Consider the following 16,109-nt stretch of genomic DNA (forward strand, 5'->3'; position numbering starts at 1 on the left):
TAGAAGGAATATATTCTGCTTCTAAATGAAACTTATTTGATGGGAAAAATTGATGCATGTGGATCCAAAAGTTTTGACAAGACTGCACTTTCGTGTGTATAGGGAGGACAATGAATGGTGGGTTCTGCCCACAATCCTTCTTCTGGTTAAGTCATTGCAAGCAGGCTTGGTCAATTGGCACATTGCAAATCTAGAAATCCAAGACCCATCTTTGTTTAGTCCAGATCCAGAGAAATTTTGGGCGATGTGAGATTCATGCCAAGCAAGAGGAAATTAGAGGCATTAAGTTGGCTGATACTCCAAGCATGGCAACATGGCAATCTCTGTGACCAGAGCAAGAGATACACGCTTCTTGTCAGAGTCTGTCACTGTAAATATGTTGTTCATTGTAAATTCTAACCCGGTCTAGGTTTTGGTTTTGTTTGCAGCATTGCGCTAAAGTTCCGTTCGTGTCTGAAACTGCTGCCAGGAAGCCAGGCATTCCCCTTCACCCCCCGCATTTTAAGGGACCGTAGCTTTGGCCTGACTTACTGTGGTGTTCATAAAGGTTTAGTTTGAAAACCCAACTGGTAATCCAGAGCAGAAAGAAAAAAAAAGGGGTCATTTCTCGGTAGAACGACTCTTCTGGATGATCTGAGTGTATAGCAACTAATCTTGGCGTTATGTTGAGTGTTTTTTTTTTTTTGAATAATACTAGCTGTATGGTATGGTGGGTGGTGCTCATTGTATTTGTCATCAGATATGACCATTTTTCCATTAAATTATTTGTTATCTGTAGTTGTTTATTGGACTTTTCTGCAAGTAAATAAAGTCACAGAGAGCCTGCACGCAAACATTTATGAGGGCCATGCGTACATCAGTTGAGAAACATCAATTTTTCCTCCTCCGTCGCTCGTTATGCAGAACCCCTCTGGCTGCAGAAGTGAAAATGAAAATTAAGACGGGAAGCATTGTAGCATTGTTTCTCATTTGGTGATATTTGGGCTCTGAGGAACTTGTCAAAGGTAATTTAGTGCGCTAGAAATTCTATGCACCGCAGGTGATGCAGAACTGCGGGTGCAGGGTTGGAAGGAAAAAAAAGGTTTTTTTTTAGACATCGTATTTTGGCTCCGTGGGTCAATTATCGTGGGTGATGTGTGCATTCTGCACCGCTTGTGGTACACACAATCTCTTTTTAATGCACTGGTTTGTCTTATTTTAAGAAATTTTACGTTGCTTACCACTATGGAGGCGTCTTTATGCTATCAAGTTGTAGTCAGCTGCGAGGAGGCAGAAATTGCTACGATAAAACAACACTAATGGCATCCAATGCCAACAAATGTTCCGCAGCAAAGAAACCCTATGGAAGCTTTTCTATACCGAGAAATACATTTTTTGTAATTAAAAGATATTCACAGGGGGGCGGCCGGTGGAGGGCACGCGAGCCAGGACCATATAATCCGGTGGAGGCCGAGCTACTTGGCTACGCTTTTCGGCCCCAGAGGGCACACGGACGTGGTTCATCTCTTCAACACCGCTACCAAGCTGGCAGAGTGGCTGAGCACCCAGTGGCTTAACGACGTAGAAACTGCATTCCTAACTCTACGCTATATGACCTTAAGTTTAGAGCTTGGCATTGCCCGACTGCAAATGGTGTCGATCTGCAGCACTAACTTGCAGTATTGTTTCTAGCGCCTCTGTATTGCATGCACCATGTGCAATTGGACCGCGCAAGTCCCACGCGCTCTCCACCATGCATATGCTCTGGGATTTGCCCCGGTTCGCTTGCACCTGGTGCATGCAATAATTTCTCATTTCTAGCTAGGTAAAGTGAACTCTCTCTCTCTCTCTCTCTCTCATGCGCCTCACCTGGATGGATGATGGAGATTCTCCAGAACCATAACCATCTCAGGGGTTATTTTATTTTAAATTGTCTATCAGCATCGATAAATATTAACATCTCTAGCTTTGGAGTCTCTTGCTTGTGTATCCATCCGTGTTGTTATTCATCCAACGTATTGGGCCATTATAAACTACAACATGGTTATTCTCACAACTGGTTTCGTGCTTCAATTTCTGACTCCTAGAAGACGTGAGTAATGTAAATACGCCCTTCGCGTGAATGCGTAGAACTCTCAGAGATCTCCAAGAGTGGGTCTACGTTTAGGTCACCCGGCCATAGAATATTCTTAATAAGTACATGGTTGGTCACTTGGTTGTCCTTAATATACGCGCACCGCCTCCCCCCCCCCGGCTCTCATCTAGGAGTAGATCTCAATTATTGATGGGAGCAGGTTAAGCTGATACACCAACTGCAAGTTAAGCATTTGACTTGTGTCAGACTATCGGTTGATTCACGTATGTCTTTCCGGACAACATAAGAAAGAAGCAAGTATCGGCTGCCTAGGGTCATCATTTTATAATGTAACGAAGACAACTAACATGCGTCCACCTGAATCTTAGTTCTTTGAAACAGCGATTGGTTTAAAGAACTATATTGTGGGTGCCTGATCTTTCTATTAAGTTTTCTAATATTTTAAATTTTGATTATCAAGGAGGTGATTATCTGTTTTATCAAAAAAAAAAAAATAAAACCATGATTGGTTCCATGGATTCAAAACTATGAATAACCCGAAGGTGATAAAAGTGACAAGTATGGAAATCTCATCAATATCTAGCACAGGTACTATTGGGAGGAAGGGGAGATAATATCGTAAAGATAAAATAAATAGAGCAAAAAAAAAAAAAAGAAATATCAAGATTTTACATGAAAAAATTCGTATAAAAAAAAAATCATGGAGTCAAGCCAAACTAATCACTACTTCCAAAAGATCCAATACAAAGATAGTTACAAGTAGAATCCTTCAAAAATAAGTAGAGGACAAAGATCTATTACACACAAAATAGATCTCTAGGTTTTGGTCTTAAAAAAGGCTCCTCACGCTGCTCTGAGTGCATGCATGCAGAACCATCGTGACCCACCTTTAAATAGGCCTCGAAATCCTAAAAAAATTGGCCCAAACTACGTCACGAAAATCGAGTCGATTCGTCTGGAACCGAGTCGACTCATGTTGGAATTGAGTCGACTCACCTGCGTGCCATCTACGGGATCCCAAAACATGGCTCTTTGTATAACTTCTCCTCTGAGACCAAATCGGCTCAGATTGAAACCAAGTTGACTCGTATGGAGCCGAGTCGACTCATGCTGGAATTGAGTCGACTCGGATGCAGAACCTTCTGCCTCTTTGGCTGATCCTTCTGCAAGCTGCTCCCATGACTCTTTGACCTTTGGACGAGCTTCGGATTTCTTCACAAGGACTTCACACTGATCAGTTGGGTCATCCTCATTAAGGAGAAACAAAACCCAACAAACTCTCCCTCCCAACTTATGGGGAGGAATCCACCAACGTCAAACCAGCTGTCACGTCCCAAATCCGGGACATAACACGGCCATGCTACCGTGGGATGAAGCCCACGATAACACGAATCCAATCCATCATAATCATCTAAAATCCATCAAATAAAAAGATTCAATTCCATTATTCATCAAATAATCGAACCAATATTGGTTCAGAGCATCTAAATCTAAAAGCAAGTACCAACCCGAATCTCAATATTTATAAATAACTACAAATTCGTGATTATAAAATAACTAAACTTCTGCTACCAAATTTTCAAGCTTGCTATGCAGATCTTCAAGTCTGGATTCTTTTTGCCGATCCTAACCTTATTCCTCTGTTCAAACAAAAAGAAAACAAAAAGAATATGAGCTACACTAGTCCAGTAAGTAGAACTTGCGCTTCCTTATCGGATCAAGCATAAATTTTTTTTATGATAATACAATATTTAGAAAATAACAAGTAATACAAAATAAAGCATTTCATAGAGCATATAACAAAACAAGTTATAAACTCATCATGTATGCATAAATCATGTATATTTCACAATCATGAATCGTAAATCATTTTCATCATGTATTCATATCATGTTTCAAAATATTGCTCACAGATATTCGTGCTAAGGTCACTATTATACCCGTGACAGGGTCATGTTTCTTAATCGACAGAGTTCTTAATTCATGTGCCAACTTTATACCCACTGGCAGGGCCATGTTTCGTGTGGATGCTAGCTCCGGATGTCGACCTTCCCGAAGGGATTCATTCATAGCCATCTGAGAGTCTTTTTGAGATTATTATATCTTTTTCTTAAAACATACATATACATAGATGAAAAATAATAAAATTTCATGCTTCATAATCATGCAACTTTTTATAAAATACATTCATGCAATCAATGCTCATAATGAAACATACTTTTTCATATTACATATGCTGATTCCTATTTTATGAAAAATATGATTTCATCAATAAGAGATCATATGCATGAAAATTATGAAGATTTAAAAATAAATAAGGAGCGTAAGATCCACTTATATCATTCATCTTAGATCTTCAGATTTCGTTAGAAGAATCAGCTAATCCTATTTAAAATATCAAATCATCGTCAATTTCTATTCCATGAATATAATAAGATTAAATCATAAGAAAAGAGGACTGTTGACTGGATGTGTCGGACCATCCAAATACCAGGATAATTCAGGATCTCTGATCTGAGGATCAGATTCAAGTGGCTTGATCAAGAAATTGTGAAGCACAGATTAGATCAAGATTAATCAATAGAGTTCATTAATAATGAATTTGAAAGATACTTGATGTGATCAAATGAGGTTGACACACAGCATAAATATTATAGCAACTTTGAATCATCTTGTTAGAGTCAATATGAGCTCCTAAAAGATGAAGGCATGACTCGGAACAGGATTTATAGACCTTCTTAGAGAGAGAAAGTCAATCATGAGAAAAAAAGTAGAGAGAGAAAGTGGAGAGAGAATCTTCGTATCCTTCAAAAATGGCAATCATGATTGAGATCATCAGAGGTCATATCAGGATGACTTAATATGGATTAACTATGATTGATGTTATTAATTTCGAATAAGGATCGGATCGGGATCCAATTCTGTACGAATTTCGGAGTAATTCAGGTCATCATAATTTTCATCTCAAGTTTATCCTAGGGTCTATGATGCAATCAAAGAGAGAGTGACCCTAGAGAGATAAAATCCATAAATAGAGATAAAAGGTCTAGAGAGAGAAAATAAGAAGAAAATCTAGAGAGAAAAAATGGAAAGAGAAGGTAGAGAGAGGAAGTCTAATTCTAGAGAAAGAAAGACTTAAGAGAGAGATGAGAGAAATTTCTCTCATATGTATTATTATTATTATTATTATTATTATATATATTTTTTTTTTTTTCTTTTTTTCTTTTATTATTATTATTATTATTATTATTATTATTATTATTATTATTATTATATATTTTCTTTCTTTTCTTTTCTTTTTCTTTTTTTTTCTTTTCTTTTTCTTTTCTTTTCTTTTCTTTTTTTTTCTTTTCTTTTTTTTTCCCATGGCCTTCTTTGGCCGAAACAGGGGACCTAGAGATCCCTTTGTCTTTGACCGACCGTTCACGGCCGTACCTTGCCCGACGGTGGCCGACGGCAAGGGGCGACCCTCCCAAGTTTGGAGAGGCCAGAGCCGGCGGTCAGCGGTGACCGTTGGCGCCTTAAAAACTAGGAAAAGGGAAAGGCCGAATAGGGCTTCCTTTTCCGACGAAATCCGACGACTCCTGTCGCCGGCAGTCGTGCTCACCGGCACGGAAAAGAAGGGAGAGAAGAGAGGAAGAGGAGGAAGGACTTACCACAGCCTCCGATGATCCCACCGGCGAGAAATCGTGGCGAGCACGAGTCGAGGGGCCGCGGCTTCAATCGAGAAAATCGGAGAGGAACTCCGGCGATCGTCGGTGATTATTATGTCCTCTCTTAGAGGAGAGGAGGGGGGTTCTTATAAGGCTCATCTTAGGGTCCTTTAATAGCCCTAGGACTCTGATTCTGATCGAGATCGAGGAAGGAGAAGACTCCGATCGGGAGTCTTCTTCCCCCTTTTTTTTTTCTTGGGTGGGCTCAGTGGGCTTTAGGCCCAACGGGCCGGGTTATCACACCAGCGACCTCTCTGCATCCATCCAACTTCTTTCTTGGAAGTGCCTTTGTCATCATATTAGCTCCATTCATGTCATTATGAATCTTTTCGAGAAATATTTTCTTTTGCTCCAGCACATCTCGAATCTAATGCATGCGCACATCAATATGCTTTGACTTGGAATAAAATATATTCTTATTTAGGTGAATTGCGCTCTGGCTATCACAATGAACAATATACTTATCCTGCTTCATCTCGAACTCTTGCAGCAATCGCTTCATTCAAAGCATTCCTTGCATGCCTCCATCACCGCAATATATTCAGCTTCTGTGGTGGATAAGGCAATGCACTTCTGGAGCTTAAATTGCCATGACACAGCTCCCCCTACAAATATGACTAAATCACCTAAGGTCGATTTTCTCGAATCAACATCATCTACCATATCGACATCAATATATCTTTCAAGCAATGGCCTCTCTCCTTCCAAATACAAATAAAATTTGAAAGTACTACATAGATACCTCAAAATCCACTTCACTGCCATCCAATGTTGCTTGCCCAGATTTGAATGAAATCTGCTCACAATGCCTACTGAATGATCAATATCGGGTCTTGTACATACCATTGCATATATTAAACTACCAACTGCCGAAGCATAGGGTGTATGTCTCATCTCCTCCTTCTCTATATTAGTAGAAAGATATTGTTAAGAATTCATCTTGAAGTGATTGGTCAATGGAGAACTTACAGGCTTGACTTTGTCCATGCTGAATCTCTGAAGCACCTTCTCAATATAACCTTCTTGTGGCAGCCATAACTTTTTCGTCTCTCTATCATGAAAAATCTGCATGCCAAGTACTTGCTTTGCTACATCCAAATCCTTCATAGCAAAGCATTTACTAAGTTCATCCTTCAACATATAAATCTTCTTCATATCACCATCTACAACAAGCATATCATCGATGTACAACAAAAGAATAATAAAATCATCATCATCAAACTTTTGCACATAAACACAATGATCTGACAATGTATTCTTTTGGCCATGATCAACCATGAAGGAGTCAAACTTTTTATACCATTGGCGCGGTGCTTGCTTCGGTCCATATAAACTCTTTCTCAACCTACACACTAATCTTTTCTTGCCTTTGACTTTGAAACCCTTCGGTTGTTCCATATAAAACTTCTCCTCCAAATCATCATAAAGAAGAGCTGTTTTCATATCAAGTTGCTCAACTTCAAGATTTAAACTTGTAGGGATACTTAGAATAATACGAATAGAACTCATTTTAACTACTAAAGAAAAAAAAATTTCAAAGTCAATACCTTTTATCTGGTCGAACCCCTTCACGACCAACCTTGCCTTGTATCTTGGTTGAGAAGTCTTCTCCTGAGCTTTCTTTTTGAACACCCACCTGTTCTTCAAAGCTTTCTTATCATTCGGGAGCATTACCAAATCATATGTTTGGTTTTCATACAATGAGATCATCTCCTCTTGCATAGCCTCTAGCCACTTCTGACCATCACCACACGAAATGGCCTCTTGGTAGTTTTTTGATTCTCTCCCATCAGTAAGTAACACACATTTATTGGATGAATATCTCTTAGATGAAATATGCCCCTATGCAGATCTTCATAGCTGTGTCTCTACTTGCCGTTCAGCTTCTGCATTCTCAGTCTCTAGCTGTGTATCAGTACCAATAGAACATCCTGATTCATTAGAAGAGTCCAGCTGTATGTTTTTAGCACCCATTTATGTATCGCCACCATTAGCTTCAGGTTGTTGCTGTCCAATCAACTCTCTGATCTTCAAATCAGTAAAAATAACCCTTGAGACCTCTATCTTCTCCTTGATGTCATCAAGAAACTGATCCTCCAAGAAAACCACATCTCGGCTACGAACAATCTTTTTGTTTACTAGATCTCATAGACGATACTTGAACTCTTCATTGGGATACCCAAGAAAAATGCACTCCCTTGACTTTGTGTCCAACTTTGTTCTTTCATCTTTTTGTATATGTACCAGTGCTCGATACTCGAACACTCACAAGTAATCATAAGAGACTTTCCTTCCAGTCCACACATGCTCTGGAACATTGCCATCCAGCTGCGAACTTGAAGTGATATTAATGATATGAACAGCGGTCCTCAAGGCCTCGTCCCAAAATTGCTTTGACAGTTTGGCATTTGACAACATGCAGCGAACTCGCTCCATAACAGTACGATTCATTTGCTCGACCTCACCATTGAGCTGCGGTATCTTAGGAGTTGTCTTCTCATGTCGAATATTCTTGCTCCTGCAATGAGCATCAAAAGGACCCAAGTACTCACCACCATTGTCAGTTCAGATGCATTTGAGGGTCACCCCAATCTCCCTCTCCATCATAGTATGAAATTACTTGAAAACTTTGAATACTTGATCTTTGCTCTTCAAGGGATAAGCCCACACCTTTCTTGAATGATCATCTATGAAGGAGATAAAGTAAAGACAGCCACCAAGTGTCCTAACTAATATAGGACCATATACATTCGAGTGTACCAAATCAAGCATATTCCTCCTTCTAGTATGAATCTTATTGGAGAAAAAAACACGATATCCTTTACCAGCTAAGCAATGAACACAAGATTTGAGAGTCACACCTTTGAAATCAAGTAGATGCTTCTCCTTCGCAAGGTGTAAAAGACTCTTTTCGCCAACATGATTAAAATGCTTATGCCATAGCTCGAACAGAGAATAATCTTCACTTGTGTTCACCTCTCCATCACATACTTTGGCCTCCATCCGATATAGAGTACAACATTTCTTTTCCTTTGCCATAATAAGAGAATCACGAGTCAGCTTGCATTGACCTCCACCAAAGAGACTGTAGTATCCTTCTTCATCGATCTTTCCAATAGATAGCAGATTATATTGGAGATCTGGTACATGCCTCACATCCTTGAGCACCAGCTTAGAACTAATATTGATCTCAATACAAATATCACTAATTCTCACTATGTTGGAAGAGCCAGTATTGTCCATCTTTAGCACACCATTATGACTCCAATAGGATGAAAAAAATCCTTCTGAGTAACATGATATGAGGCGCCCGAGTCAATCACCCAACTGAAGCCATTACCAACAACACAAAGACAAGAATTTAGTGATGAACAAAATATAACCTTTCCTTCAGTCAAACAACTAAAGACTTCTTAGATTCTGACTTCTCTTCGTCCTTCTTCTTTTCTTTTAGCTCCTTCTTCAATGCATAACAATATTTCTTAATATAACTAGGCTTTCTGCAATAATGACAGTTGCCTCTAAATCTTGACTTTGATCTCCCTCTTAAACCATCAAGCCTTCCTTGCTTGTGATTCATGCTCCTTCCCTGCTTTTTTACAATTAATGCATCGAAAGAGAACATACCCGATAATTTCCTTCTGACCTCCTCATTTAGCAAGGCAGAAGTGCCAATATCTATGGTAACAACATCATCAGGTGCCGAATTGCTCAAAAAAATGACCAAAATCTCCCAGCTATCTGGTAAAGTACTGAGAAGAAGAAAGTTTTGCAACTCACTATCAAGAATCATCTTCATAGCAGCAAGTTGATTCACAATCTTCTGCATTTCGTTGAGGTACTCGAAATGGAACTCCCCTCAACATACTTTAGATTCACAAGCTTTCGAATCAAGAAAACCTTATTGCCAACAGTTTTCCTTTCATACAAGCTTTCAAGCTTCTTCCACAAAGATTCTTCGGACGTTTTCATAGAAACAAGATAAAAGACATTATCATCAAGTCATTGTCTGAGAAACCGATAACTTTTCGATCAAGTCTCTCTTATTCACTATCTTCCATATCTCTAGGTTTGGCATTTTTCCCAAGCAACGGCGCATCAAGATCTTGGCACGCCAATAGATTTTTCATTCATATTTTTCGGATAGCTTAGTTGTTTTCATTTAAGCTGATCATCCGAGTAGCCTTTGCCTCTATCTCGAACGTCGCTCTAATACCACTTGTTAAGAGGAAGGAGAGATAATAACAGAGATAAAGTAAATAGGGTAAAATAAAAAATTGAGGAACACCAAGATTTTACGTGAAAAAATCCGTATTGGAAAAAAACCACGGAGCCAAGCCAAACTAATCACTACTTCCAAAAGATTCAATATAAGGATAGTTACAAGTAGAATCCCTCAAAAATAAGTAGAGGACAAAGATCTATCACACATAAAATAGATCTCTAGATTGTAGTCTCAAGAAAGGCTCCTTACGCTGCTTTGAGTGCATGCATGTAAAACCCTCGTGAGCTATCTTTAATTAGGCATCGAAATCCTAAAATAATTGGCTTAAACTGTGTCACGAAAATCGAATTGACTTGAACTGAGATCGAGTTGACTCATCTGAAACCGAATCGACTTATATTGAAATTGAATCGACTTGTCTGTATGCCATCCACTGAATTTCGAAATATGATTCATATGGAGTCGAATCGACTCATACTGGAATCAAGTTGACTCGAATATAAAATCTTCTGTCTCTTTAGGTGCTCATCTTTCCGTAGGTTGCTTCCGTGACTTCTTGATCCCTAATCGGGCTTTGAATTTTTTCACAAGGACTTGCATACCCAACAGGCACGAGACTGACAGGCATAGTGTTTGGCGTCCCAGATCCAGTCCAAGGCCACTCAGCCTACACATTCAGAAAGAAAGTGATCTTTGACAAAGAGAGTACGAGTATACTTAAAATATGTCTAATCGCAATTTTATGTTTCCAGGTTTCTTTTTATAATGATCATCTTTTACTGTAGGATGATAATCCGTGGAATAGATGGTTGTGCCGCTTTCAGACTTCTGATTGTTGACATTCACTGCACTTCGATCATATATGATTTTCTTATATTTGTTATGGGGCAAGCAAGAACACGACCGTTTCTTCCCTAAATAGTAAAACATTTTAATCCCGAAAAAAAGGAAAGAGGATCCTTAAAGCCATAAAAGTAGACTATAAGAAAATCCCGTCTCAATGAATTGATAGCCCTGTACAATACTTCTTAAACTATCAATAAAACGTGGGTGCTCCTACCTCCATTTTGGGCTTCTCAATATATAGATAGACCTAAAGTTAAATTTTAAAATATTTTTTTATTAAAATTTATATAATTTTTTTATTAAAATTTTATTTTTTGCATCATACTACGCTGATGAATCACTTCAAAGCCTATCAGATCCAAAAAAATATGCAGTAGCAAACAAAAAATATAAAAAAAATAAATAATTTCAACCGAAAGTTAAATCGGTGAAAAATCAAAGCCTCTTCGTAACAACAGAACTCCAACTTGAGCACGTCATAAAACAATCTGCAAATCCTTGATAAATCTCAAAATTGACTAAAAAACAAATCAAAAAATAAAATTTTACAAACCACATGGTGCTTCCACTGGATCGTTATAGTAGAAACCTATGAGAAAAAGCAACAAATCAAGAAATCAAGAAAGCCCGACAAGATCAAATGTAGAAATCAACTCATAGAATGATTCGGATGTAGAAAAAATAAAATACATAAAAAGGACAAAAGCACAAGAGAGAGAAAAAAAAGAGCATATGAGCAACGGTCGCAGAGATCGACGAACTCGTCAGAGCAGAGTCGCCACCCCTTCCTCTGAGGACCCTTTGATTTCGGCTCCTTGCAATGGGAGTTGAAGCAGATCTTAGGCACCGGCGTGGCCGCTGCTGACGAAGATGATGCCATGGAGACAGATGCAGATGAAGCCCGAGGGATGGCCAAACCAAACCCTAGACAAGCTCTTGACGGGCATGATGCCGTGATTTCTTCTTTTAATCATGAAAGGAGAGAGACAGATGAGCGAAGAGAGACGTCTTTATTTCTTCTGCCGCACCATCTGCCATATGTGTCGCAACTAGAAAAAGAAAAAAAATGATCGTCGTGCCCTTCCACCTTCCTTGCCACTACTCAGCCGCTGGAAGCCTGGAACAGCCCCTCCACCAGAAGCTTAGGACTCCGTCGCCGCCTTGAGATGCCCCTCAAGCCTGAAATATCCGTAGTCGAAGATCGGGAGACGCCCCTCAAGCCAGACCGCTGCCGTCGGACAGGTCTGCATCCTCTCCATCGACGATGGTGCCGCCGGTACCTTCGATGGCTTCCTCACCGGTATCACCCTCGCCCGCCTCGAGGCCTCCCTTTGCAAGCTCTCCGGTGATCCCACCGTCCGAATTACCGACTTCTTCGCCTGCGGCCTCAATGGACACCCATTCTTCTCCACTGATAATGCCCTCCGCCTCCTCATCAAGAACCACTCCTGAGTCCCGTGAGGTCGTGACTCTCGTCTCGTCGTCTCCAGTGAGAAGACGGCCCTAAGAGATGTTAGAGGTGGACGACTCCCATCTCGTCATCTCTCGTCTCGCCGTCTCCATCTCTGGTACCGTTCTTCTTGTAGGTGAATGGCTGGATGCGGTGGAGACAGATTGCAGAGGAGCCTGGGGGCCTAAAGCAAGAGCTTTAATGGTCTTATCTTTAAGCCGGCCCTACCTCCACTCTAGAATTGTGTGAACTCTAGACCCAGGTGCCGCCAACCATCCTCGTACTATAGCAACCAGCTTGGAAAATTACTGCAAGGTTCGCTGCATGTCTTAAAAGTCGCAGACATCCACTTTTTTATAGTAACTTTGGATCCCCTCCTCTCTTGGGGTGGCAAACGGATCGGGTTGGTCGCAAACGGATCGGGTTGGTCATAAACGGATCGGGTCAGAAAATGATCAACCCAAACCCGACCTATTTATTAAACGGGTCAAAAATTCAAATCTGAATCTGACCTATTTATTAAACAGGTAACCTGATCCAATCCGTTTAATCCATTTATTAAATAGATCAAATTAGGTTAAACGGGTTAAACAGGTTAAACGGATCAAGTTAAATGGGTCAAAAACAGGTTAAACAGGTTAAACGGATCTTAAATGGGTTAAACAAATTACACAGATCGGATTAAATGGATCAGAAATAGGTTAAACAGGTGAAACAGGTTAAATGGGTTATCTGACTCAATCCAATCTAAATATTAAACGGATTAAACGGGATAAACAGATCATATATCTAAAATCCATATCTGACCCGATTATTAAACGGTTAAATAGGTCGATCTATTTATAATCCAAATTTTTTTAGTCTAAATCTAAATTTATTTATGATGGATCGAATACAAATCGAATTGACGAATCGGATCATATTTTATCAGTCCTACTCCTCTCTCTCTCTCTCTCTCTCTCTCTCTCTCTCCCTTGGAAAATTAAATATCGCAGTTTTCAGAAAATTTTGTTTCGGTTTTACACTTCCACCAAGCAGAACACATTGAAATGATGACATACGTCAGAACCAAGCTTTTGCCCTTGCACTTTCTTCCAACCAAGCATATCCTGGAATGCAATGGGTATAGCCTCTTCTTGCACTCACTACCATGACACCTAGCTTCAACTTTCCATCGTCATCCCACATGACACGGCAATTTTGTAATTACAAAAAAAAAAAAAAGAAAAAAAAAAGGGAACAGTCAGCCCTCCGCTTTGGAACTTTTCTTTCCTGGGCATCTAAATTTAATTTGTCGACTCAAGCATAAAATCAACTTGGGAGTGACAGTATCGACACATAATACTCATTCTTCATGTTAACGTTACAACCATAATAACTTGGAGTAAGACATAAAAAGTAGGTTGACAAATAATGGGTGAAAGTATACATTCACTATACATCAACTTTCCTTTTTACATGACAATATTCTGTGGGAAAAGAAACTTTACCCTTTTTCGTATCGACCCACCCATACATACCATGAATACATTCAGCTAACTGGGTGCTGGCGCCTGGCAGTGGAACAATGAGCTATTAATGAGAGCATTGAAAGAGAGGGAGAGATGCTTGTCTCCCTTCATCAGTGATCCCCCCCACCCAAAATTCCAACCCCTCTGTTCTCACTCCTTCCACATTCCTCTCCTGGAGTCCACACTGAAGTAAAAATCTCTCAGGAACAAGCAAAACACTCCCAACAATGCTGCGGAACCCACCAGCCTCCCACATTTAACAGTCTTTCGAACTCTAATTCCACTCGGTGCCGGTGCGATTTGATATCGTCACGCCGTTCTTAAATCCCCATTCGTCGGTCAGAGCAAATCCTGGCAGAAAGGAAGGGAAGAAAAGAAGGAACGCCGACTCCCGAGCCTCCGCCGCCGGGATCGCATTCTTGTAATTTCTTCTGAAAACAGCGACTCTTTTGCATGCCTGGTTTTATCCTGAAGAAGCTTCCATTGGGTGCACCAGGGGGGTTAAAGTAAAAGGAAGAATGGAATTTGCCCGCTACAGTGGGATTTATTTACAACTATGCCCCTACGAGCCATCGGTAGAAGGCGTGATAGCTCTCCTCTCCCTCCCGTTGTTGACAGTTTCCCTCCACGTCCCACGAGTCCCGTCCTCCGCCGCCGACGCCGTCGTCGTAGCGGTGGCTCCACCGCCCTGAGAACCGGAGCGATGAGAAGGAGGAGGACGCCGACGAGGCCAGCCAGTCCACGTATTCCTTGAGCCAGTTTCTTCCTCCTCCGCCTGCCGCCTCCGCCACCTCCGCCCCGGGTGGCGAAGGTCCCGCCGGGTCCGCCTTGTACTCCTTCGCCCTCCGGATCCGGGCCACCACCGCCTCTACCTCCTCGTCCACCACGTACTCGAAGGACGACCCCAGCGAGTAGGACCGCAGGTGCGGCTGCGGCAGCGGAGGCGGAGGCGGAGGCGGAGGCGGAGTGGGGAGGGAGGTGGCCGCTCCGGCAGCGTCCTCCTCCGAGGGCGTCCTCCGGCGACTGACGCTTCCGATCTCGATGCGGAAGCTGCTGGATCTGAGAGGGTCCTCCGCCGCTGCCGACAATGGGGGCGGCGGCGGGAGGGGCGGAGCGGGGAGGGTGATGGAGGAGCGGCAGAGAGGGCAAGAAGGGGTGGATCTAAGCCAGGTGTCGATGCAGGGGGAGTGGAAGGCGTGGCGGCAGGCCGGGAGGAGGCGGAGCTCGTCGTGGGGGTGGAAGGGGGAGAGGCAGACGGCGCAGTCAGGAGACGACTTGGGGAGCACGGCGACCGCGGAGGCCAGTGAGAAGAGAGGGAGGGACTCGATCAGGGCCGCTTTTTCCTGATCGGACAGCGCCGACGAGGCGGAGGAGGTGGAGGAGGACCGGCCGTGGTGGATGAGAGGCGGAGCCGAGGAGGAGGAGGAGGAGGAGGAGGAAGAGGAGGACGGGCGGGAGAGGAAGCGGAGGAGGAGGTGGATGGAGGCGGAGGCGACGAAGACGAAGGCGAGAATGGCGGCGATGATGAGGAGACTGGGACTGTACGCGAACGACAAGGATGATGAGGAGGAGGGGGAGGGGGAGGCGCTGTACCCGGAATCCTCCGACGACAGGGGAAGCTGCCGGAGGGGCGGCAGCGGCGGAGGAGGAGGAAGAGAGGCCATGTCGCGGAATGTCTTGTGGTTTTTCGGTGCTGTCGCTTTTGCCCGCTCTCCCTCTGCTGCCTCTCAGCTTTATATATCTCGTCTTAGTATTTTATCTTCTTTAATATTAATTTCTTTTTCAGTATTTTTAAGCAATATCTGTACACTAGCATAAATTATTTATTGGTTGGATCCATCCCAAAGTGGACCATTAATTTGGTATTTAGGATAAGAGAAATGAAATTAAATGCACCGTGACGCGTGTTGCTAAAGGAGGAGAAGATATTAAATACATGATGATAAGGCGTATGTTGAGGAGGAAAAATAAAGAAAAAAAAGAATTAAATAATTTATGATCTTTCGATTAGATCCAACCAATAATTGATCGTACATTATAGACATAACATGCCATCGATGGAACTTAGATAGACTTGGTCTACCACGTCGGCCATAGACTAATCTATCAAAAATTAGGCACGTTGTCCAGTTTAAACCGCTGCTGGCCTGCTTCCTCATGTTTAACTATGGTAAAAAATAATAATAATAATAAATAAAAAAAGATTTCGAAAAGCCATGCTCGTCTTTACCTGGAGCACGGTGCGACGCCATCATCGCCAGTAGCAAGGCCTTTCCCCACTGTCGGACAT

At 41.8% G+C, this 16,109-nt stretch overlaps 2 protein-coding genes across 4 annotated transcripts in view; one reads left to right on the forward strand and one right to left on the reverse strand.

Moving 5' to 3' along the window:
* The window catches only part of LOC105043812 (uncharacterized), a 54,333-nt gene extending 53,548 nt beyond the window's left edge, over positions 1 to 785 (forward strand). Inside the window, exon 24 of one of the 3 annotated variants that reach the window (XM_019850040.3) lies at positions 103 to 461. In XM_019850040.3, the coding sequence (XP_019705599.1) occupies positions 103 to 250 (148 nt within the window). In that variant the 3' untranslated portion in view covers positions 251 to 461. Of the gene's footprint in view, positions 1 to 102 lie in introns of all 3 variants that reach the window. The other 2 variants (XM_010921530.4, XM_019850041.3) reach the window with 2 other exon arrangements.
* Positions 786 to 13,711: 12,926 nt separating this feature from the next.
* On the reverse strand, positions 13,712 to 15,583 carry LOC105043811 (E3 ubiquitin-protein ligase ATL4). Its single transcript, XM_010921529.4, has one exon. The coding sequence runs from the start codon at positions 15,481 to 15,483 to the stop codon at positions 14,374 to 14,376; it is 1,110 nt and encodes a 369-aa protein (XP_010919831.2). The 5' UTR covers positions 15,484 to 15,583; the 3' UTR covers positions 13,712 to 14,373.
* Between the last annotated feature and the right edge of the window lie 526 nt (positions 15,584 to 16,109).

The sequence above is a fragment of the Elaeis guineensis genome, chromosome 4 (assembly GCF_000442705.2).
Source record: "Elaeis guineensis isolate ETL-2024a chromosome 4, EG11, whole genome shotgun sequence".
NCBI lineage: Eukaryota > Viridiplantae > Streptophyta > Magnoliopsida > Arecales > Arecaceae > Elaeis > Elaeis guineensis.

What these genes read in the sequence shown, in the direction of transcription:
- LOC105043811 (XM_010921529.4), bottom strand. Translation starts at nt 15,483, where the DNA reads ATGGCCTCTCTTCCTCCTCCTCCGCCGCTGCCGCCCCTCCGGCAGCTT.